This window comes from Diachasma alloeum, unplaced genomic scaffold (genome assembly GCF_001412515.2).
Source record: "Diachasma alloeum isolate Michigan unplaced genomic scaffold, Dall2.0 Dall_scaffold_00519, whole genome shotgun sequence".
NCBI lineage: Eukaryota > Metazoa > Arthropoda > Insecta > Hymenoptera > Braconidae > Diachasma > Diachasma alloeum.
In genome coordinates this window covers 29,996-48,548 of record NW_021680651.1, presented here as the reverse complement: position 1 = coordinate 48,548, position 18,553 = coordinate 29,996, and the positions used below count along the sequence as shown (strand labels likewise).

The window sequence follows — 18,553 nt, the reverse complement described above, 5'->3', positions numbered from 1 at the left end:
CCCCCCCCTCGCCCCCTAATTTTTAAATCATAGAAAGGGATATATATGAAATATATAGATGGTATAGGAATATGTACTCAAAAATATATATTAAAAGGATATATAAATATTATCACCCCCACCCCATACAGGGCCCGGCCCTGAACGCCGCCTGAATCTTGGCGGCCTTTGAATACCAGCCCCTCCCCCTTTTTTTTTATTATAGAAACGAATATATGTGAAATATGTGGAATATGTACTAAAAAATATATATTTAAAGGATATATAAATATTATCAACCCCACCCCTTACAGGCTCCCCCCCCCCCCTGACCCTGAACGTCGCCTGAATTTTCACCCCACCCCCCTCGCCTTCCTCATTTTTTATGTAGAGATATATGTATATATAATGTAGATCTCAGTATATCATCAATATATCATTAGATACTGGAACATATATGATGATAAAATATAATAATATTCTCACCCCTCAACCATACGTGGGGTCTCCACCCCATACATCAATACCTTGCGCGATATTTGACCACCACCCCACTTTTTGAAATTCTATTTTCCCCGCCGCGCCCGTGTACCAGGCCAAACTAGTCAAGAAGTCGATACTACCGCCATCTCGCGGTATCTTCCCTATAGGCCTGTATTACCCCCCAGTATACTAGTAATTATTTTATTAAACTAATGAATAACAACACAATTAACCATCGGATTACCTATATATAATTAATTAATTAATTTTTACATTGTTTTGGGACCTCCCCCCATTGTTTTAACCCCAAAAACAACTGCCCCAAAACTGCCCCCTAACTGCCCCGTAACTGGGGGGCTGATACGGGGCAACTTACTCGCCAGGGACGCATGCTCTCCACGTGGTGTGGATGTAGCTGTGGTGCTGTTTTGCATGCTTTTCATTGCTCGGACGGATTGACGCCTCATTTGGGAGCGCTTTTCGTTCCGTAGCATTTTTCCCTGATATTTTATTTCCATAATACCGATTTCTCGTCGAATAGAAGCTCGTGAGCTCCCTATAATTGAAGCGACGCCACGAGGCTCCTGGTCGAGAGGGAATTCGAGAATGTGGACTGAGGGCACCTTGCGAGTGCCTATTCCATTCCTCGAGTTTTCTCCTTCAGTGAATATTCGTCTTCCCGTTAATTCCTCGTCGCTAACGGTTCTCGTACATGTATGGATCCCCGTGCACGCCATTTCCGGTTGTGCCGAGAGATCATACGCATTTAGGTTTTTCTCCCCCTTTCTCGCAGATATTTCTCTCTCTCAGGGTCCATTCGTTTACTCTCTCTCTCTCTCTCTCTCTCTCTCTCGGGAATAAATCGTAGTAAATAAATTTAGAATTTCTATTTATTTTGGATCGATTTTGAGAAATGAAATAAATCACGAGACAATTTAACATAATCCACGTGTCTCAAATTTAATTAATTTTCCGATCTGGTTTTGAGTAATTTTGGAATATTTCTTTGGGTTGCGCGACACCTTTTCCTAAGACCGAGCGACTGATCCTACCCCGCTCGCCGAATTCCTCCGAGCTAGTCGAAATAATTCCGCAACCTCTCCCTTCGATTTTCCCTAGTTATCTTTAAGTCTAGTTTTCTTCTCGTTTGGTTCCCTTTGGCTGCGGTTCGTTGATACCACCGAAACAAAAATCAGCTGGCGCCCGACACCAGTTCCTCAAAAGAGTAGCTGGCTTCTCGTTTTCCGGTTATGGCGTTTCTATCGTTTCTACGGTTTTCGAGAACTTCAGGGAACATCGAAGTGGAAGAGGCCGGAGGTGACACACTACGGCTACCGTTCAGTCCGGGATTCTCTGCGGGTTTAAGGTTTCGGATCCAATCCGTTCATATTAGTCTATGTTGGGAAAAATCGCCGTCACAAACTTTCTTTTCCTTAACTTCAATTACGAGCCACTGTGAGCAACAAAAAAAATTTCAACCTATAGATTTCGTCGGAAAGCGGGATCTTTATAATAATCTCTTTTGTAGACGTTATTTTGCACTACACAAAAAGTTCTCATCAAGAAATCATTATTTTGTTCCCATCCTGAGATATTGAAGAAAAACTGATTGGCGTTTGAATCTAGAGATGATTTTTTTATGAATATCTTTAAATCTATGGTAGATGGGAAATTTGCTATTGGAACTTTTGTGTAGACCTCATTTAGCTCTACAAAAATAATATGTTTGGTGAATGACTAGATTTAGGGTGGATGTGGGATGAAAATGTGGAGGGAGCTGTTGGGAAAATTACTGATGAGCTGGATTTAAAAAATCACACTTTATTTTGTGGGATCGCACCACTTTGTCAAAACTTATGTACACTCTTTGGTAATATGTAATTTCACGGTTGCAGGTCTAAATATTACGGAACCATTATATTACGGTAAAAAATATTACGCAAAAATATTACGGGACAAAATATTACGCAGAAAATTATTACGGGACAAAAAATTATTGAACTGTAATATTACCGTACATAAAGGTATGGAATCAGGGACAAACCTCTATCCGCTCGATTAGAAATTCTCCGAAAATCAAATCGATACAATAATAGCCCAACACCAAAAAATATGACCCGAGGTGAGTTACCATCGATTTCTCAACAGGTGTATGAGTTGGTATGATTATATTAATCCCCCAAAACAAAATAAAATTCCCTCAAACATTCACACACAAAACCGAAGATTCTTCAACAAAAGTTAGTTATATCGGAATGCTTGACACGGGTGCGTTAAAATAATTACCATGCTTCTTCACTTCATCCTCAGCCAAAACGGCGCAAAACTACTATTACACAAAGGTTTTTTATTCAACAAATTACGAATTTGTGAAACAAAAGAAATGCTATAAATAACGGAAAATAATAATGAATAACACCGACGTCGGTAAAAACGTTGTAATATTATTTCCAATAATAAAAACGACCAATAATAATTAGACCCCGTAACAATTTGGATCGTAATATTATTTACCGTAATATTATGGCGTAATATTTTTTACCGTAACATTTAGACCGGATACCAATTTCACTGGTGAGTCTACCTTCACTGACGATTGTCTTTGCACGTTAATTTGGTGAGTCACTGAATTTAAACTGAATTTAATCAACAGAGGTGATGTACTGAATAAAGGTATTCAATTTTGAATGCTAATTGACTGAATCGACTTCTCGATATGAACTCTTACTAATGTTGATTAATACTCGTTAATAACTATTCGGTGAATTACTACACGTTGAATTACTCGTTGAGTTCTACTTAATACTTGTGGACTAGTTGAGAGACTACTACTTAGTTGATCTGAACTCGTTGAAATACGAATGGATACTATACGATGTCTACAGGTGATTTGCTCGAGATAGACTTATACGGTGAGAGGCTAAGCCTAAACTGATTCGCGCGTGTTTCGGTGACTTATGACTGATGACCTGAAGGGTCCCGGAGATTTTCGAAGTAGGCCGATGGTCGACCAGAATGTTCTGGAATTTTAGTTGCGTTTCAAACATAATATTCACAAAAATTTCTCTATCTTATTCAGATTCCAACGTATTTTCGAAAAACTATTTTGAGGGCCAAATTTTGTTTCTCCTTGCATTTCATCCCTGAATTAATGAGAGCGTAGAAATTAGAAGTGTATTTTGGTTAGGAAATTTTGTGAACTTTCCGCTGAAATGGAAAAAAAAAATTTCCAAAAAATGTCCAAAATTTGAACCAAAATGACCGTTCTGAACTTTCTTTTCGAGTTTCGCATGCCAAGATATGTGAATTCGTAAAAAACGGTTTTGTTTTTCGAAGGATTAAGAAAATTTCCAATGAAATGTATGGGTTAAATTTTTGTTGTTGTTTACAGTGGCTTGTCATTAAAGCTGAAAAAAAATTGCAGAAAAAGAAAAAAATTATCTTCTATGTCCCCGCCAATAATAGAGTTGAGCGTTTGTCGATTACGCTCATTCTTATTCATATGGACTATACTTTTCGATAGAAAATAGAAAAAAAAATTGAAATTTTTCATATGAGTGATTTCGCCGATTATTGGGACGGTTTTGTACCTTCAAAATTTGCATGTTGTTGAGGCTTCGCACATGGTTTTCTTATAATGCAAAAGACAATTTTAATGCATTCATAGAATGGATTTTTAGATTTTCGAGTTTCTGATGGAATTTTGTGTTTAAAAATTATTTTTCGAGTTTTTAACAGGTATTTCTAACAGAAATTTTCCGGTCTTTCGATTGAGTATGGTTTCAATAAGCTCCCACAGTCAAAAATGCCCTAACAATTAGAAAAAATATGAAAATTGCCAATTGTACCTTGTTCCGCCATCTCAATGGCAGATTTTTTTTCTTCCTCACACAAAGTAACTATTTTTCCGAAACATACAAACAAATCAAAGTGGGAGCTCGCTCCGTTCTATCCGAAAATGTTTCTTCAAATTTTTTGTCACTCTCTGAAAAGTTGTCTATTTTAAAATCTGTAAAAAATAGTAATTTACTGTAAATAATGATTCCTGAAATAAAAAAACGGATGAATTAAAAAAAAATGATAGAATTCACAAAATAAAATGGAAAAAAAATTATCTGTAAAAATTTCCGTCAAAAATACATATTCAGGTCTTGAAAAATTATTTTTTGCCTCGGCTGAAACTCAAAATTCCGTCAAAAATTCTAAAATCTAAAAATCCATTCTAGGAGCGCAACAAAACTGAAAAAAAATTAAATTTTTTTTTTTTTCAAGTCTTGTGCATTATAAAAAAAATCATTTGAGAACCCTCAATAACATAGCGAAATCACCCATATACCGAATTGGCAGATTCGCTCAACGACAAATTCTCTAGAGTGAAAATAATTCTGTCATGGTAACTCTCACTGTATTTTTGTTCTAAGGTTTCGTTCCAGATGGTAACGTTACCGGACTTTCGTTTCCGAGTTTTGTTCCAGACGGTAACGTTACCGGACTTTCGTTCCAAGGTTTCGTTCCAGGCGGTAAGGTTACCGCACTTTCGTTCCAGGGTTTCGTTCCTAGCGGTAACGTTACCGGACTTTCGTTCCGAATTTAGTTTCGTTTCCCTTAACGTTTCTGGGAACGAAACGCAGAAACCGCAGTTTCGTTTCGTTCCAGACTTTCATTCCAAGCCCCTGCTATAAATAACGAAATTGGTATCTATGATACGATTCTAATTGAAAAATTGCGAACGTGTATGTGTGTGCGCGACGAAAGTTTGTACAATATAATTTCTCTAATTAATCTTTTATTGAAACGTTGAAAAAACGGTGTTGAAAGTATAAATAAATATTTAACGTCTTTCACCTACTATTTAAAGGTATTCTCTCTTATTTATTCTTTTGATGTTTGGTTTTGATATTATTTATTATAATAGAATTCATGGATAGAAGGAAGACGTCTTGAAGCCAATGGGCGATCCATTCTCGAGGATGAACTTTTTCTTTTGTGATTGGAAACTCATCAAATCAAGTGGCGCAGCAGAAGCTGAGCTACTCTACTTTTTATACATAAAAGAATAATTTCCAACTACATTTCTTAGGGAAATTGGAAATTAATTTATGATGAATGTTTAATATTTCTAATAGTTAAGACAAATAGTTTGGAAGCAATGTGTGAAAACAGAAAAAGACCATTTGAATGCAGGGCAAAGTTTTGATTAATGAAATAAAAATTCTTGGAGTAATATATTGTTGAATCATGAACTCAATAGTCGGACTCGGTCAATTTGATTTTCATTCTTTCTTTAGTATTCTGAAACGAAATCCTTGGACCTTTTCGTTTTGTGCATCATCTCAGATGCTGTGATCAAATTCCAGCAGTAGTCAGACATCATTTTTATATGAGATTTTCCCTTGTATCTTCGTTCAACTGGTGCAATATCTTGATGGAATCTTTCGCCATACTCATCGCTGACGTCCATCAAGCTCTCTGAGAAGGATTTTAAATGCAAATTTAGCAAATATATCTTCAAAGACATGTTGACACTAATTTCCTTGAAATTACGGGGCATTTCGGTAGCAAGCTTTGATTTTTACTTTACTTAATTTAGGAAAGATTTTTTTCAAAGGCGGATCCAGCTTTCTGCAGAGATTTGACGAAACTTTGCACTAATCCTAATTTTATGTGGAGTGGTGGTAGGAAAATTTTGTCGGACTCAGTCAGTGGTTCTTGGACAATATTTTTCTTTTCAGGAATAAAGTCTTGACGAGCAGGCCAATTCTTGCGCTCATAATGCTGTACTCGGCACCGACTGTCCCACTCGCAAAGAATTCAACAGTACTTTGCAATTCCAAGTTGCATCCCAAGAATCAAAGTAACCATCTTCAAATCAACAGAGATATGCCACTTGTAGTACTTATATCCGATGTTTTCAAATACAAGCTTGACATTAGCTTGGGTTTCTTTGTGTGAGGCCGAATATACTATCGGTAATGACGAATAAATATTACCAATGTGGAATAAAACAACCTTCAAGCTGTTAGTTCAGGAATCGATAAATAGTCTCCACTCATCAGGATCATTTTCAATGCCCATACTCTTCATCAAACCATCAATGTCAAAGCAGTAAGAGAGTTCAAATTCTTCTTTGAAAAATTGATGCAAGTGGCTTACCCGGTGAAAGCTGGTGATACGAACGTCGATGGTTAGATTTTTCTCTTTCAACCTGGAAGCTAATATTTCGGCACTCTCTTTACTCAGATGAAGGTCTCTCGCTAGGTCGTCGATTTCCTCTTGGTGAAATAACTCAGGTTGTTTCTCGTTTTTCGGCGTTACTATCGGATCATATTGAGAATCATTGTTCTCTCTCTGGCACTCCTGTAATTGGCTTTCAGGTTGTATTTCTTTGGAAATTCCCACAGATTTTGGGACTAGTATTTTGGTTGATCATTGGAGGAGACAGTCGGATTTTCAATTTTGTTTCTTGAATTCCTGTTGTACGAACTACCAACCGTCAAACAGAAATAACAGTCTATGATGTGACCCTTGGACTCTCTCCAGATAGCTGGCACATTAAAGGGCACATTAAGGTGTTACTCTACTCAATGGATCCTAGAAGAATTCTGTGGCAATATGAGCAGCAGTGATTAGGTATCCAGAACTTCTCTAAATTTCCCATTCGTTGTTGAACATAATTCCCATAGGCATTTTTAAGCAGTGATGTAATATTTCTCTTCTGGGCTTTGGGTGTGAACCTTGCATATATGTAACAGAAGAAATCTGGTGAATTCCTGCAATTGCGAAGCATTGAATTATCACATTTCTTCGACAAACTAAAAATAAATCTTTCATGAATTTCACTGAATTTCATTATCAAACTTTCATTTGTTAAGTGGCATATAGAATTTGGAGGACAATTCCACCAGAAAAGTGATGCAAGATTGAACAACATTTTCAGTTACTTTCTATTCAGAAGTTCTTAAGTAGAAACATCGAAATTCAAAGAAAATTGAGAAATGAAATTATGAAGGAAATAAACTACGAGGGTTGACATGATAATTGTTCGTTTCATTACAACGGTGTATTAATCAACAGAGGAAAGAAAAATGTGAAGAAGACTCATTTGACCACACTGAGAAAACTCATTCCAAAGCTTTTGCACTCTAGAGTCCTCGGTTTTGGTATGATTTGATATGATTTGGAAGTGCAGCATAGTATTTGTTGTCAGGTCCTATAAATGCAATTCTGTCACCGATTAGAAATCATGAACGATCATAAATAAAATTATGCTTTACTCGTCAGCAACCCACGGCCGACATTATATAATCAATCGATCAACTATCGACAATGGATCGCCCATTGGCTTCATGACGTCTTCCTTCTATCCACGAATTCAATGAATTCCGAGTAGGATTATCATGAGGTGAAACACTCCTAGGGAGGGAAAATTCGAAGGTATTGGTCTGATGAAGTTTAAAATGAATACCGTTTCTTTGAGGTTCAAGTACGTGCAAAAATTATCCGCCTAAAGGTTACGCTGCACTTGCACAAGAGCAACGACGAGGTGTCTCCTTCTTTCACGATAGAATTTTACAAGAATTTGATTTATTTTATTCGGATGTTAGGTTAAGTTTAAACAGATGGTTATGCTGACACGTGGTGATACAATTTCACACTGCTCCTCGACTCCATTCTTTTCATAACATGAAAAGGGAATCAATTTTATCAGAGAATTAAAAGGCTCCTACGTGAGGAACACAACACGATCACTTTAATTTTTCTGCGACTTATTACAGGTTGAAAGCAGCTCTCGTTATTTTTTTATTGAATTTCAGAAAGGGTCAATTGTTACGTCAGGAGACGTATCGCGTTTTCCATCATAAATAATGGAATTTAAATATTTCAAATAGAAAATAATGATAAATAAAGAATTTAAGTAAAAAAAAAAGTAATAGAAGAGTGAGTGTAAAATCGACCGAAATTCCGTATTTAAAACGGAGATAAATTTCGATCGATATTACTCGTACGGAATATAAGAAGGGAATTTGAGAAAGACGATGGTAAGTTTTTCTTTGTAAACGCGAATCCAAATCACCTTTACTTGGGTGGTCAGGTTGAGTGACGTCACTCGAATGATAGTCGAGAAATAGGCCTCGTAGGAAAATGGAATAATAGTGGGAAAATAGGGAAAAATTTATAATAAAAGAAAAAAATATTGAGAAAACTATTGAGTTTAAAATCAGCTAGAAAATTGAAGAAAAGGAAATTAAATCATTTTATATAACGATCACGTGATCGTTAGGTGGTAACGCCTGGAATTGTCTCCAAGTGCGTTATCACCAGGAGGTTCAGGTGTCCGTACCGAGGTGTACCTGGTGCATCAACATCATGTGATGCTCCCTCCTTTGACAAATACATAAAAAATTAATATACAGACACGAATTAAGACTAAAATCAGGAGGTTTGACGAGCGCATCGATCCACCCTCAAAGTTAGTTGGGACGGTTCCCTCGGTTCGGACAGTTCCCGATAGAATAGTTCCGGTAGTCCTCCGTAGTTTTCTTCGCGTCTCCAGTTCCGCGATTTTATAGTTATTATTCAAATGAAGTTGACTCAATATTTTGAATTATGTGAATAAAAAAAAAATTTAATAATTAGTGAATGTGACGTATTGAGATCGATCAATACGTCGATTTATTTAATAAANACTGCTCCTCGACTCCATTCTTTTCATAACATGAAAAGGGAATCAATTTTATCAGAGAATTAAAAGGCTCCTACGTGAGGAACACAACACGATCACTTTAATTTTTCTGCGACTTATTACAGGTTGAAAGCAGCTCTCGTTATTTTTTTATTGAATTTCAGAAAGGGTCAATTGTTACGTCAGGAGACGTATCGCGTTTTCCATCATAAATAATGGAATTTAAATATTTCAAATAGAAAATAATGATAAATAAAGAATTTAAGTAAAAAAAAAAGTAATAGAAGAGTGAGTGTAAAATCGACCGAAATTCCGTATTTAAAACGGAGATAAATTTCGATCGATATTACTCGTACGGAATATAAGAAGGGAATTTGAGAAAGACGATGGTAAGTTTTTCTTTGTAAACGCGAATCCAAATCACCTTTACTTGGGTGGTCAGGTTGAGTGACGTCACTCGAATGATAGTCGAGAAATAGGCCTCGTAGGAAAATGGAATAATAGTGGGAAAATAGGGAAAAATTTATAATAAAAGAAAAAAATATTGAGAAAACTATTGAGTTTAAAATCAGCTAGAAAATTGAAGAAAAGGAAATTAAATCATTTTATATAACGATCACGTGATCGTTAGGTGGTAACGCCTGGAATTGTCTCCAAGTGCGTTATCACCAGGAGGTTCAGGTGTCCGTACCGAGGTGTACCTGGTGCATCAACATCATGTGATGCTCCCTCCTTTGACAAATACATAAAAAATTAATATACAGACACGAATTAAGACTAAAATCAGGAGGTTTGACGAGCGCATCGATCCACCCTCAAAGTTAGTTGGGACGGTTCCCTCGGTTCGGACAGTTCCCGATAGAATAGTTCCGGTAGTCCTCCGTAGTTTTCTTCGCGTCTCCAGTTCCGCGATTTTATAGTTATTATTCAAATGAAGTTGACTCAATATTTTGAATTATGTGAATAAAAAAAAAATTTAATAATTAGTGAATGTGACGTATTGAGATCGATCAATACGTCGATTTATTTAATAAATATAATTATTATGCCCAAAGTGGTGGACGATGGGAACGGGAAACGAGGTTTCTCATTCCCTTCATCCAAAGATTGCTCAGCAGTCCCACGGTGTCCCATGGACACCACCGTAAGCAATTCCACGGTTTCTACAGGTCCAGTTCAGGGTGCTGAACTGTTTGACTGTGTAGGTTTCTATACAAACGAATGCACGAAACCGTATTAGTGAAGAAAACCGTGGGATTGCTTAGGTAAGCATTTTCGGACTTTGACGAGTTTGGACGACTCGGGAAGCACCAGAGTACGTCAGAGTACGGCAGGAGTTGAAGATTCACGGACGTCCTCACCTAGCCAAAAATCTAGAATACGATCAGGAGCGAAACAGAGCGGATCTCTGAGCTCAGGCCTTCAGCCAACCAATAACAAAGTCGAGTCAAGGTCCCAAAGTCGAGTCAAGAACCGCATTATACCGACCCATTAAACACTACCGTGTATAAATTAAAGTTAATATATAGTTATTTTACCAACATCAGTACGGTCGGTTTAATATCGTTAACCCTCCCTCTATCCTTCACTTATCCCTCCGATTGAGCGAACCACCCATGAGCTCACCGAGACTAGCCGAGGTCGGAGTGAAACATGAGATTATTAAAGGACAAATAAACTCATTTCGTCACAGTGAAATAGAATGATTTTGATTATGCACTAATAATTTGTGGAATATTTCTTGAAATTAGTGAAATGTGACAAAAATCAAATTGGTACTTAGACTTGCTGGATAATAATTGTGGAACCACGGAATTGGACAACGTTGAGGAAAGCTACGGAGAACCAGGATGAGTTGCTTAAATTTTATTATTAATTTTTTTTTATCATTGGAAAATTTGATTTTATTATAAAATTAAATGATTCTTGCACTGAATGTGGAAACAAAAATTGAAGGTTTAAATTTGAATTGTATTTGACGGAAAATTTATTGATTTTATGTTCGTTTGATGAGAAAACTTCTTAATTTGATGGAATTTTGATTTAATTAATTTAAATAAATTTGGGTTTTATTAAATAATAAAAATTCTTTATTATTTCAACAATTCACCCGACTTCGATCCCTAGCTATTTCCGGATGGTAGGCTAAAAATGGGAGAAAATATTACTCATAATTTTTCAGTATATATTTGATTAAATATTTTCAAATATTTACTGCGAAATCATGACGTAACACAATTTCGCAGATTGTGGAGACATCGAAATTCTTTTTTCTCGTAAATGATCGCACTTGGAGCGGTTTGGTCAATAGATTTGAATTCTACACGGAAAAATCTATCAAATAGCATGGGTTTCATGTGTGGCAAGTTGAGCCGAAATTTCGTAGAACCGGGTAATCAATGAACAATAGATGGATCCATGCACATTAACTCCTTTACCCAACGAAGTTGAAACGCACACGTCGGTAAAATCGAATTATCTTTGGTTGGCGAAAAGACCACCCATTAAGTGAATTTATTTCGTCATTTCCCATTTTCGCCTTCAAAATTTTCCTTGGATTATAATTTTCATCCATTTCAGATTGCTTTTTGTATGTTTGTCAGACTTCAAAGAATAAAATTCAGTATTCGTTTTCCATTGCATAGAACGGATTGAAATAAATNATTGCTCAGCAGTCCCACGGTGTCCCATGGACACCAGCGTAAGCAGTTCCACGGTTTCTACAGGTCCAGTTCAGGGTGCTGAACTGTTTGACTGTGTAGGTTTCTATACAAACGAATGCACGAAACCGTATTAGTGAAGAAAACCGTGGGATTGCTTAGGTAAGCATTTTCGGACTTTGACGAGTTTGGACGACTCGGGAAGCACCAGAGTACGTCAGAGTACGGCAGGAGTTGAAGATTCACGGACGTCCTCACCTAGCCAAAAATCTAGAATACGATCAGGAGCGAAACAGAGCGGATCTCTGAGCTCAGGCCTTCAGCCAACCAATAACAAAGTCGAGTCAAGGTCCCAAAGTCGAGTCAAGAACCGCATTATACCGACCCATTAAACACTACCGTGTATAAATTAAAGTTAATATATAGTTATTTTACCAACATCAGTACGGTCGGTTTAATATCGTTAACCCTCCCTCTATCCTTCACTTATCCCTCCGATTGAGCGAACCACCCATGAGCTCACCGAGACTAGCCGAGGTCGGAGTGAAACATGAGATTATTAAAGGACAAATAAACTCATTTCGTCACAGTGAAATAGAATGATTTTGATTATGCACTAATAATTTGTGGAATATTTCTTGAAATTAGTGAAATGTGACAAAAATCAAATTGGTACTTAGACTTGCTGGATAATAATTGTGGAACCACGGAATTGGACAACGTTGAGGAAAGCTACGGAGAACCAGGATGAGTTGCTTAAATTTTATTATTAATTTTTTTTTATCATTGGAAAATTTGATTTTATTATAAAATTAAATGATTCTTGCACTGAATGTGGAAACAAAAATTGAAGGTTTAAATTTGAATTGTATTTGACGGAAAATTTATTGATTTTATGTTCGTTTGATGAGAAAACTTCTTAATTTGATGGAATTTTGATTTAATTAATTTAAATAAATTTGGGTTTTATTAAATAATAAAAATTCTTTATTATTTCAACAATTCACCCGACTTCGATCCCTAGCTATTTCCGGATGGTAGGCTAAAAATGGGAGAAAATATTACTCATAATTTTTCAGTATATATTTGATTAAATATTTTCAAATATTTACTGCGAAATCATGACGTAACACAATTTCGCAGATTGTGGAGACATCGAAATTCTTTTTTCTCGTAAATGATCGCACTTGGAGCGGTTTGGTCAATAGATTTGAATTCTACACGGAAAAATCTATCAAATAGCATGGGTTTCATGTGTGGCAAGTTGAGCCGAAATTTCGTAGAACCGGGTAATCAATGAACAATAGATGGATCCATGCACATTAACTCCTTTACCCAACGAAGTTGAAACGCACACGTCGGTAAAATCGAATTATCTTTGGTTGGCGAAAAGACCACCCATTAAGTGAATTTATTTCGTCATTTCCCATTTTCGCCTTCAAAATTTTCCTTGGATTATAATTTTCATCCATTTCAGATTGCTTTTTGTATGTTTGTCAGACTTCAAAGAATAAAATTCAGTATTCGTTTTCCATTGCATAGAACGGATTGAAATAAATGAATTTTTCAAATTTAGTCTGTCTGCTGCACTCGATTTTTTAAACATTCCAGAACAAACAAAAAAGAGTGCATTGAAAGAAACATTTTCTTCATGGGCTATTATCCATAATTTATTATGTAAAATGGGTACTTAATTTCATTTTCTAGAGTGTAACGAAAATTGTGAAATGCAAAAATCTGCATCACATCGAAATTGCGCAAATTCAAGGAAGTATGGCTATGGGAATATTCAGACTTTTCAATTTTAGCAAAGTCTCCGCTAAAGGACAATTCCAGGACACTCTTTTTTGTCAACAGAATTCCCCAAAATTTAGGTACTTGGAGAAAACAAGCTTCACATTTTAAAATTCCAGAAAGTTGTCGTAATTCCTTGACATTTCCAGACCAAATTCCCGATTTTCCAGATTTCCCTACCGCTGGACACCCTGAATACATACGTGCACACACGCATACAGACATGTGTTCAAAAACGTGTCAGGGTGATTCTAGGGCTCACGAAACGTCCACAAATCATAGAAATTCCACTTTTGATTTTAGTAATTATAATAACTTCCTTCCTTAGGATCGGGACGTTAATAAAATCCAGGAAAATGACCTTCATTTCTATGATTTACTGAGCATTGATTAGTAGAAATTAAATCTCCTGAATATCATACCCTAGGGTGCCCCTCAGGGGCACCCGTTCCGGAATTTTTGACATACCGCCCCCTCAAAAGACTCGAAATGAATATGTGACGTTTTGAGTTTTATCCGGAGGTAAAACTCAGTGAATATTTCTTTTCCTTCGTACTATTATGTACACTGTCTACTGTGCCTTGCACTTTGCACTACTATTTTATTCCTACACTGTAATTCTCTGTATGGTCACTTAAACCTCGGTTAACTTCGGCGGTGAGCTCACGGGGGATTGTCCAACTGACACCATGGGCATGCTATCCCAATGCCATCATGGGAACGCTGACTAATATCTGGATGGCAGGAAAGAGAAATCACATTTCTTATTCCTCTCATCCAGTATTATAATAACATTCCGTATAATTATGAACTAAATCGACGTATCGGTCGATCCCAATACGTCACAAATAAAAGAAAATACTCTCAAAATTTCAGCTCTCTATCTTCATTCTAAAACGCCCCCAAGAGCATTATTTTCTCATACGAATAGCACGGGAATAACGTTTCCCGTAAGAATAGAACGTTTTTTCCTATAAGAATAATTCCCCTATTGTGTGATATCAATAAAAAACTAAAAATTTCCGTCAAAAGTAGTTCATTTACTCAATAATTTTCCATGATTTTAAAATTTTTAGTGACATAACAAGGGGAGGGGGGAAATAGATTCGAATTTTCCATGAAAATCCCGTGTTATTCTTATGGAAAAAAACAAGGCTATTGAGGAGCGTTTTAGAATCCAGATAAAGAACTGGAATTTGGAAATTTTGGCTCAAAAATTCCGGAACTAATCATAACCCACTACAGAACTTGATTCAGAGGTGAAGACCTAAAACAATTCTCAATTGCCAGATTGCAACTAACTTTTCGCGGGTATCGTGATCCTCTCGCCGCTCAACCGAAGGTTCCCGATGGTGCTCGAGAATTATCGGCAGGACCGATCGTTTAACTGGTAGATTAGCTACGTTTCAAACAAGATCTTCGCCAAGAAATTGATATTTCGCTTCAATCCTGAGATATTGTAGACTCATTGGCAACTGAATCTGAAGATAATTTGTCAATGAATATCTCAGAATATACGGTAGATGGAAAATTTTTTATAAGAGCTTTTGTAGATTCTTTTCTACAAAAACGATTTTTACAAAAAAATTCTCTATTTCCGTTGGATTTCGAAATATTTTTGAAAAACGAATTTTTTAGGAAAAAATTTTATTTTTTTTCCGCACTTTACCTCTGCGTTTCTGCGAGCACCAAAAATAAAAAACAAATTTTGTTAGAAAATTTTCTGAACTTTCCGATGAAAAAAACGAACAAGTAAATAAGGGTTGGGTACGACTCCAAATGACTGTTTGAAACTTTCTTTTCCAGTTTTTCATGCCAAAATATAGGTACATAAAAAAACAATGTTTTTCGAAAAGCTGAAAAAATTTCTGACAAAATCTATGGTTTCAATTTTTTTTTGTTATTCTCAGTAGTTCGTCATTAGAATTCTAAAAAACAACAGTTTTTAGAAGAAAGAAAAATTCAATCTTCAGTAGAGGAGAGTCCAGCAAAATGGGACGTTTCGTGATCTTCTCTAATTGTCAATATTTTCACTTCTAAATGAAGATATTGACAATTGGAAAAGATCTCAACACGTCCCATTTTGCCCGACCCTCCCCTATCTCCGCCAATAATTGAGTCAGAGAGCTCCGTTCTCAATCATTTTTGTCTTTTTGGACTATAATGTAAGTATTTATCAACCCTATAATAATTCAATAAATGATGTTGTGACGACCAGGTCGTCAGACTTGAATATTTTCGTTGACAAAAATCAAATTCTAATTTTCATGAAGACTAAGACCTTCTAAAAATAACGTCTAGGAAACTTCTCTCCTCCATGAAAATCGGGAAAGGAAAATCTCCAATTCCTTCCCTATTCTAATACCCTTTTTTCATCTCTAGCGGTCATAACTTCAAGTCAACGGCCTGAATCGAGAAGAGGAGGTCCTGAGAAATATCTCTTGGGACCAAGCAACATCCAGACCATCCCGTTCAAACTTGTAGGAAGGAGGATTGGACAATGGCGTCGCGCTACGAAGCCCACATATTTCAAATGGGAGCAAAAGGTGTCTTCAAGCAACGATGCCTTACTATCAATCTCAGAATGGCATCAGTCCAGGGTACCCTGACACAAGGAACGACCAGAGGGGAAGCTCCCCCCCATCTGACGCACCGATTCTACAGGAAGTCAGCGAGAGATACACGAGCGATACCCAAATACAGCGAATTTTCACTATAAAAATGATTTAGAATTGAAAATTTCGAAAATTATTATGGACAATATTCGTCACATATTATTATCTTGAATTGTTTGTGAATCTAAATATCTTAAAAACAAAAAAATTTTGTCGACTCTATTGTTTCGACAAGTCCATTGTGCGAGATATTTGGGAGAAAACGTCCCCCAAGGGACACCCCAAGCAAGCAGCCCAAGCCACTCAACCCACGCTTGGGCAGAGTCGTCTCCTAGACAGCGCGAGATGTAGTCGCAAAATTAGTATCGTCTGCCGGATTGGCATTAGTTTTATTTATTTTTCATTAATTTTGTATTATTTATTGTTAAGGCTATGGTCCATCTTGGAAGGAGGTGGTTTCTCATATTTTTTGACAGGTGGACCAAGTCGAAATATTATTAATATTTAAAATGAAATTATATTTTAGTTGTTTTGTATACGAGATCTTGTGTTTTCATTGTGTGAGAGTGGAGGAGAAATCAAACCAGAGAGGGAGTATCGTCCTCCCTCCCCTTTGTAATAAGCAGAGTCTAGTCAAAAAACCTCTGAGCTGCCAGCGACATTAAAATTATTCCAATTTATATACCTTTTCAATAGAGAGGAGTCGATACCCTTGTTTAACTCAAAATTCATCGACTGGAGCCCATTTTAGTGAGATTTAGATTGAAACAATTTCTGTATTTTTTAGTCAAAAATCCTGAAAACGTCACAAAGTAAATGAAAAAAAAAATGCCAGAAAAATCATGAGTGAATAAAGGCAGAAATAAGGATTTTTCTCCCAACCGGAAATCTCTTCGGTTCTTACTTGTATTGAATTATCATGACAATTCAAAAACTGTAAATTGATCAAAATTAATATTAACAAAACATAATATTAATTTACTTACAAGCATTTTGTTCCCTGAAGTTTTTTGAAGACGTCTCCCTGAAATTTCTCCAGCACAAAAATATCTGTTTTCTCTGGTTTCAATCTCTGGCACTCATTCTCCTTGATCCATTGCGGTGGAATCTCATTTTCTTTGCATTTCTATTGGCAGAAAAATCTAACTTATTATCAAGAAAACTTTCTCTCGTAGTTTTCACGACGGACCAATTTTTTGTTGAGCTGTTTTCGAAATATAATACTGAGTCCATAGACATAACCTGCACCCCCCCTCCCCCGCTGTCGTTCTTTCAACAATTAAAATCATGAACCATTTGCAGGGATAATAACAAAGTAGATTACTAAATAAATTTTTATGGAAAAATGGTCAAACTGTATATTTCTTATAACGCTTTTCTTGCACTGCTTACTGGGGTAGTAACCAGGCCACGTTATTTATTTATTTATTTAAAGCCACATATAGCCTATTCGGCTTTTTACGAAGCAGGCCACGTTTCGAGAAACCAAAAAAAAATAAAACAAGTGACAACGTCGTCAGTTGTAACTTGTTTTACTAACTCAACACAAAATTGAGAAACACTACAATTTTTTTTGTGGCTGCAGAACGCGGTTCGCTCACTGCCCCGTATTAAGCAGTGCAAGAAAAAAGCTATTAAAAATCAAAATATCAAACAAATAACGGTACTGAAACAATTTCTACAATTGAACAAAATTATTTTTAAAAACTGTCACGTTTGACGTATTAAAGTAAACATCAGAGTTCACAAACATTCGCATTTCTTCTATGGATTCAGTCCCTCCAAATTCACAGATTTTCAACGGAATGTACCTGGAAAGCTTCCCACATGTCCTCTGAACAATCATCTTCACTTGCATATTGATTAGATATCAAAAAATAAACATTTAGTGAGCCTTCAAAATGACTGGTCATCGTTTTTTTGTTAATATATGTTTCTTTGCAAACAGGCATTCGTTTTTTTTCACTCGTCATAAGATGTCCACGACTTGTTCTTCACTCAAAGACATTAGAATTCATTTGCAACCGATAATCAAGTATTTTTTAATTCAGGGCGGTGACATTTACTCTAGAGACAGTATATAACCTCAATCAAAGAGGATAGACCTGAGTAGAGGCCCGGAACGGGGGGTTTGACTGACTCCAAAAAAGTTAGTTGGTACCTCACGGGAAAGGCGGCGATCCGGTCGAATTGTCGGTAAATGTGAGTCGGGTGCGTGAGTCAGAGATAACAGGAGAGATTGCTCAGGCTTATGGGAACTGTTCGATCAGAGTTTCATAGCGGTGGCGCGCATGAACTAATCGAGAGGCCATCTCTGTGGGTAAAGAAATTTTCATCTA

At 36.5% G+C, this 18,553-nt stretch overlaps 1 protein-coding gene across 2 annotated transcripts in view; it reads right to left on the bottom strand.

The window, feature by feature from the left end:
• LOC107042780 (DNA topoisomerase 2-binding protein 1) overlaps positions 1–18,328 on the bottom strand; it is a 75,240-nt gene extending 56,912 nt beyond the window's left edge. For both annotated transcript variants that reach the window (XM_015263964.1, XM_015263965.1), the window contains exons 1-2: positions 18,026–18,328; positions 17,201–17,340 (exon numbers count right to left, since the gene is read on the bottom strand). In XM_015263964.1, the coding sequence (XP_015119450.1) occupies positions 17,201–17,340; positions 18,026–18,187 (302 nt within the window). In that variant the 5' untranslated portion in view covers positions 18,188–18,328. The remainder of the gene's footprint in view (positions 1–17,200; positions 17,341–18,025) is intronic.
• Between the last annotated feature and the right edge of the window lie 225 nt (positions 18,329–18,553).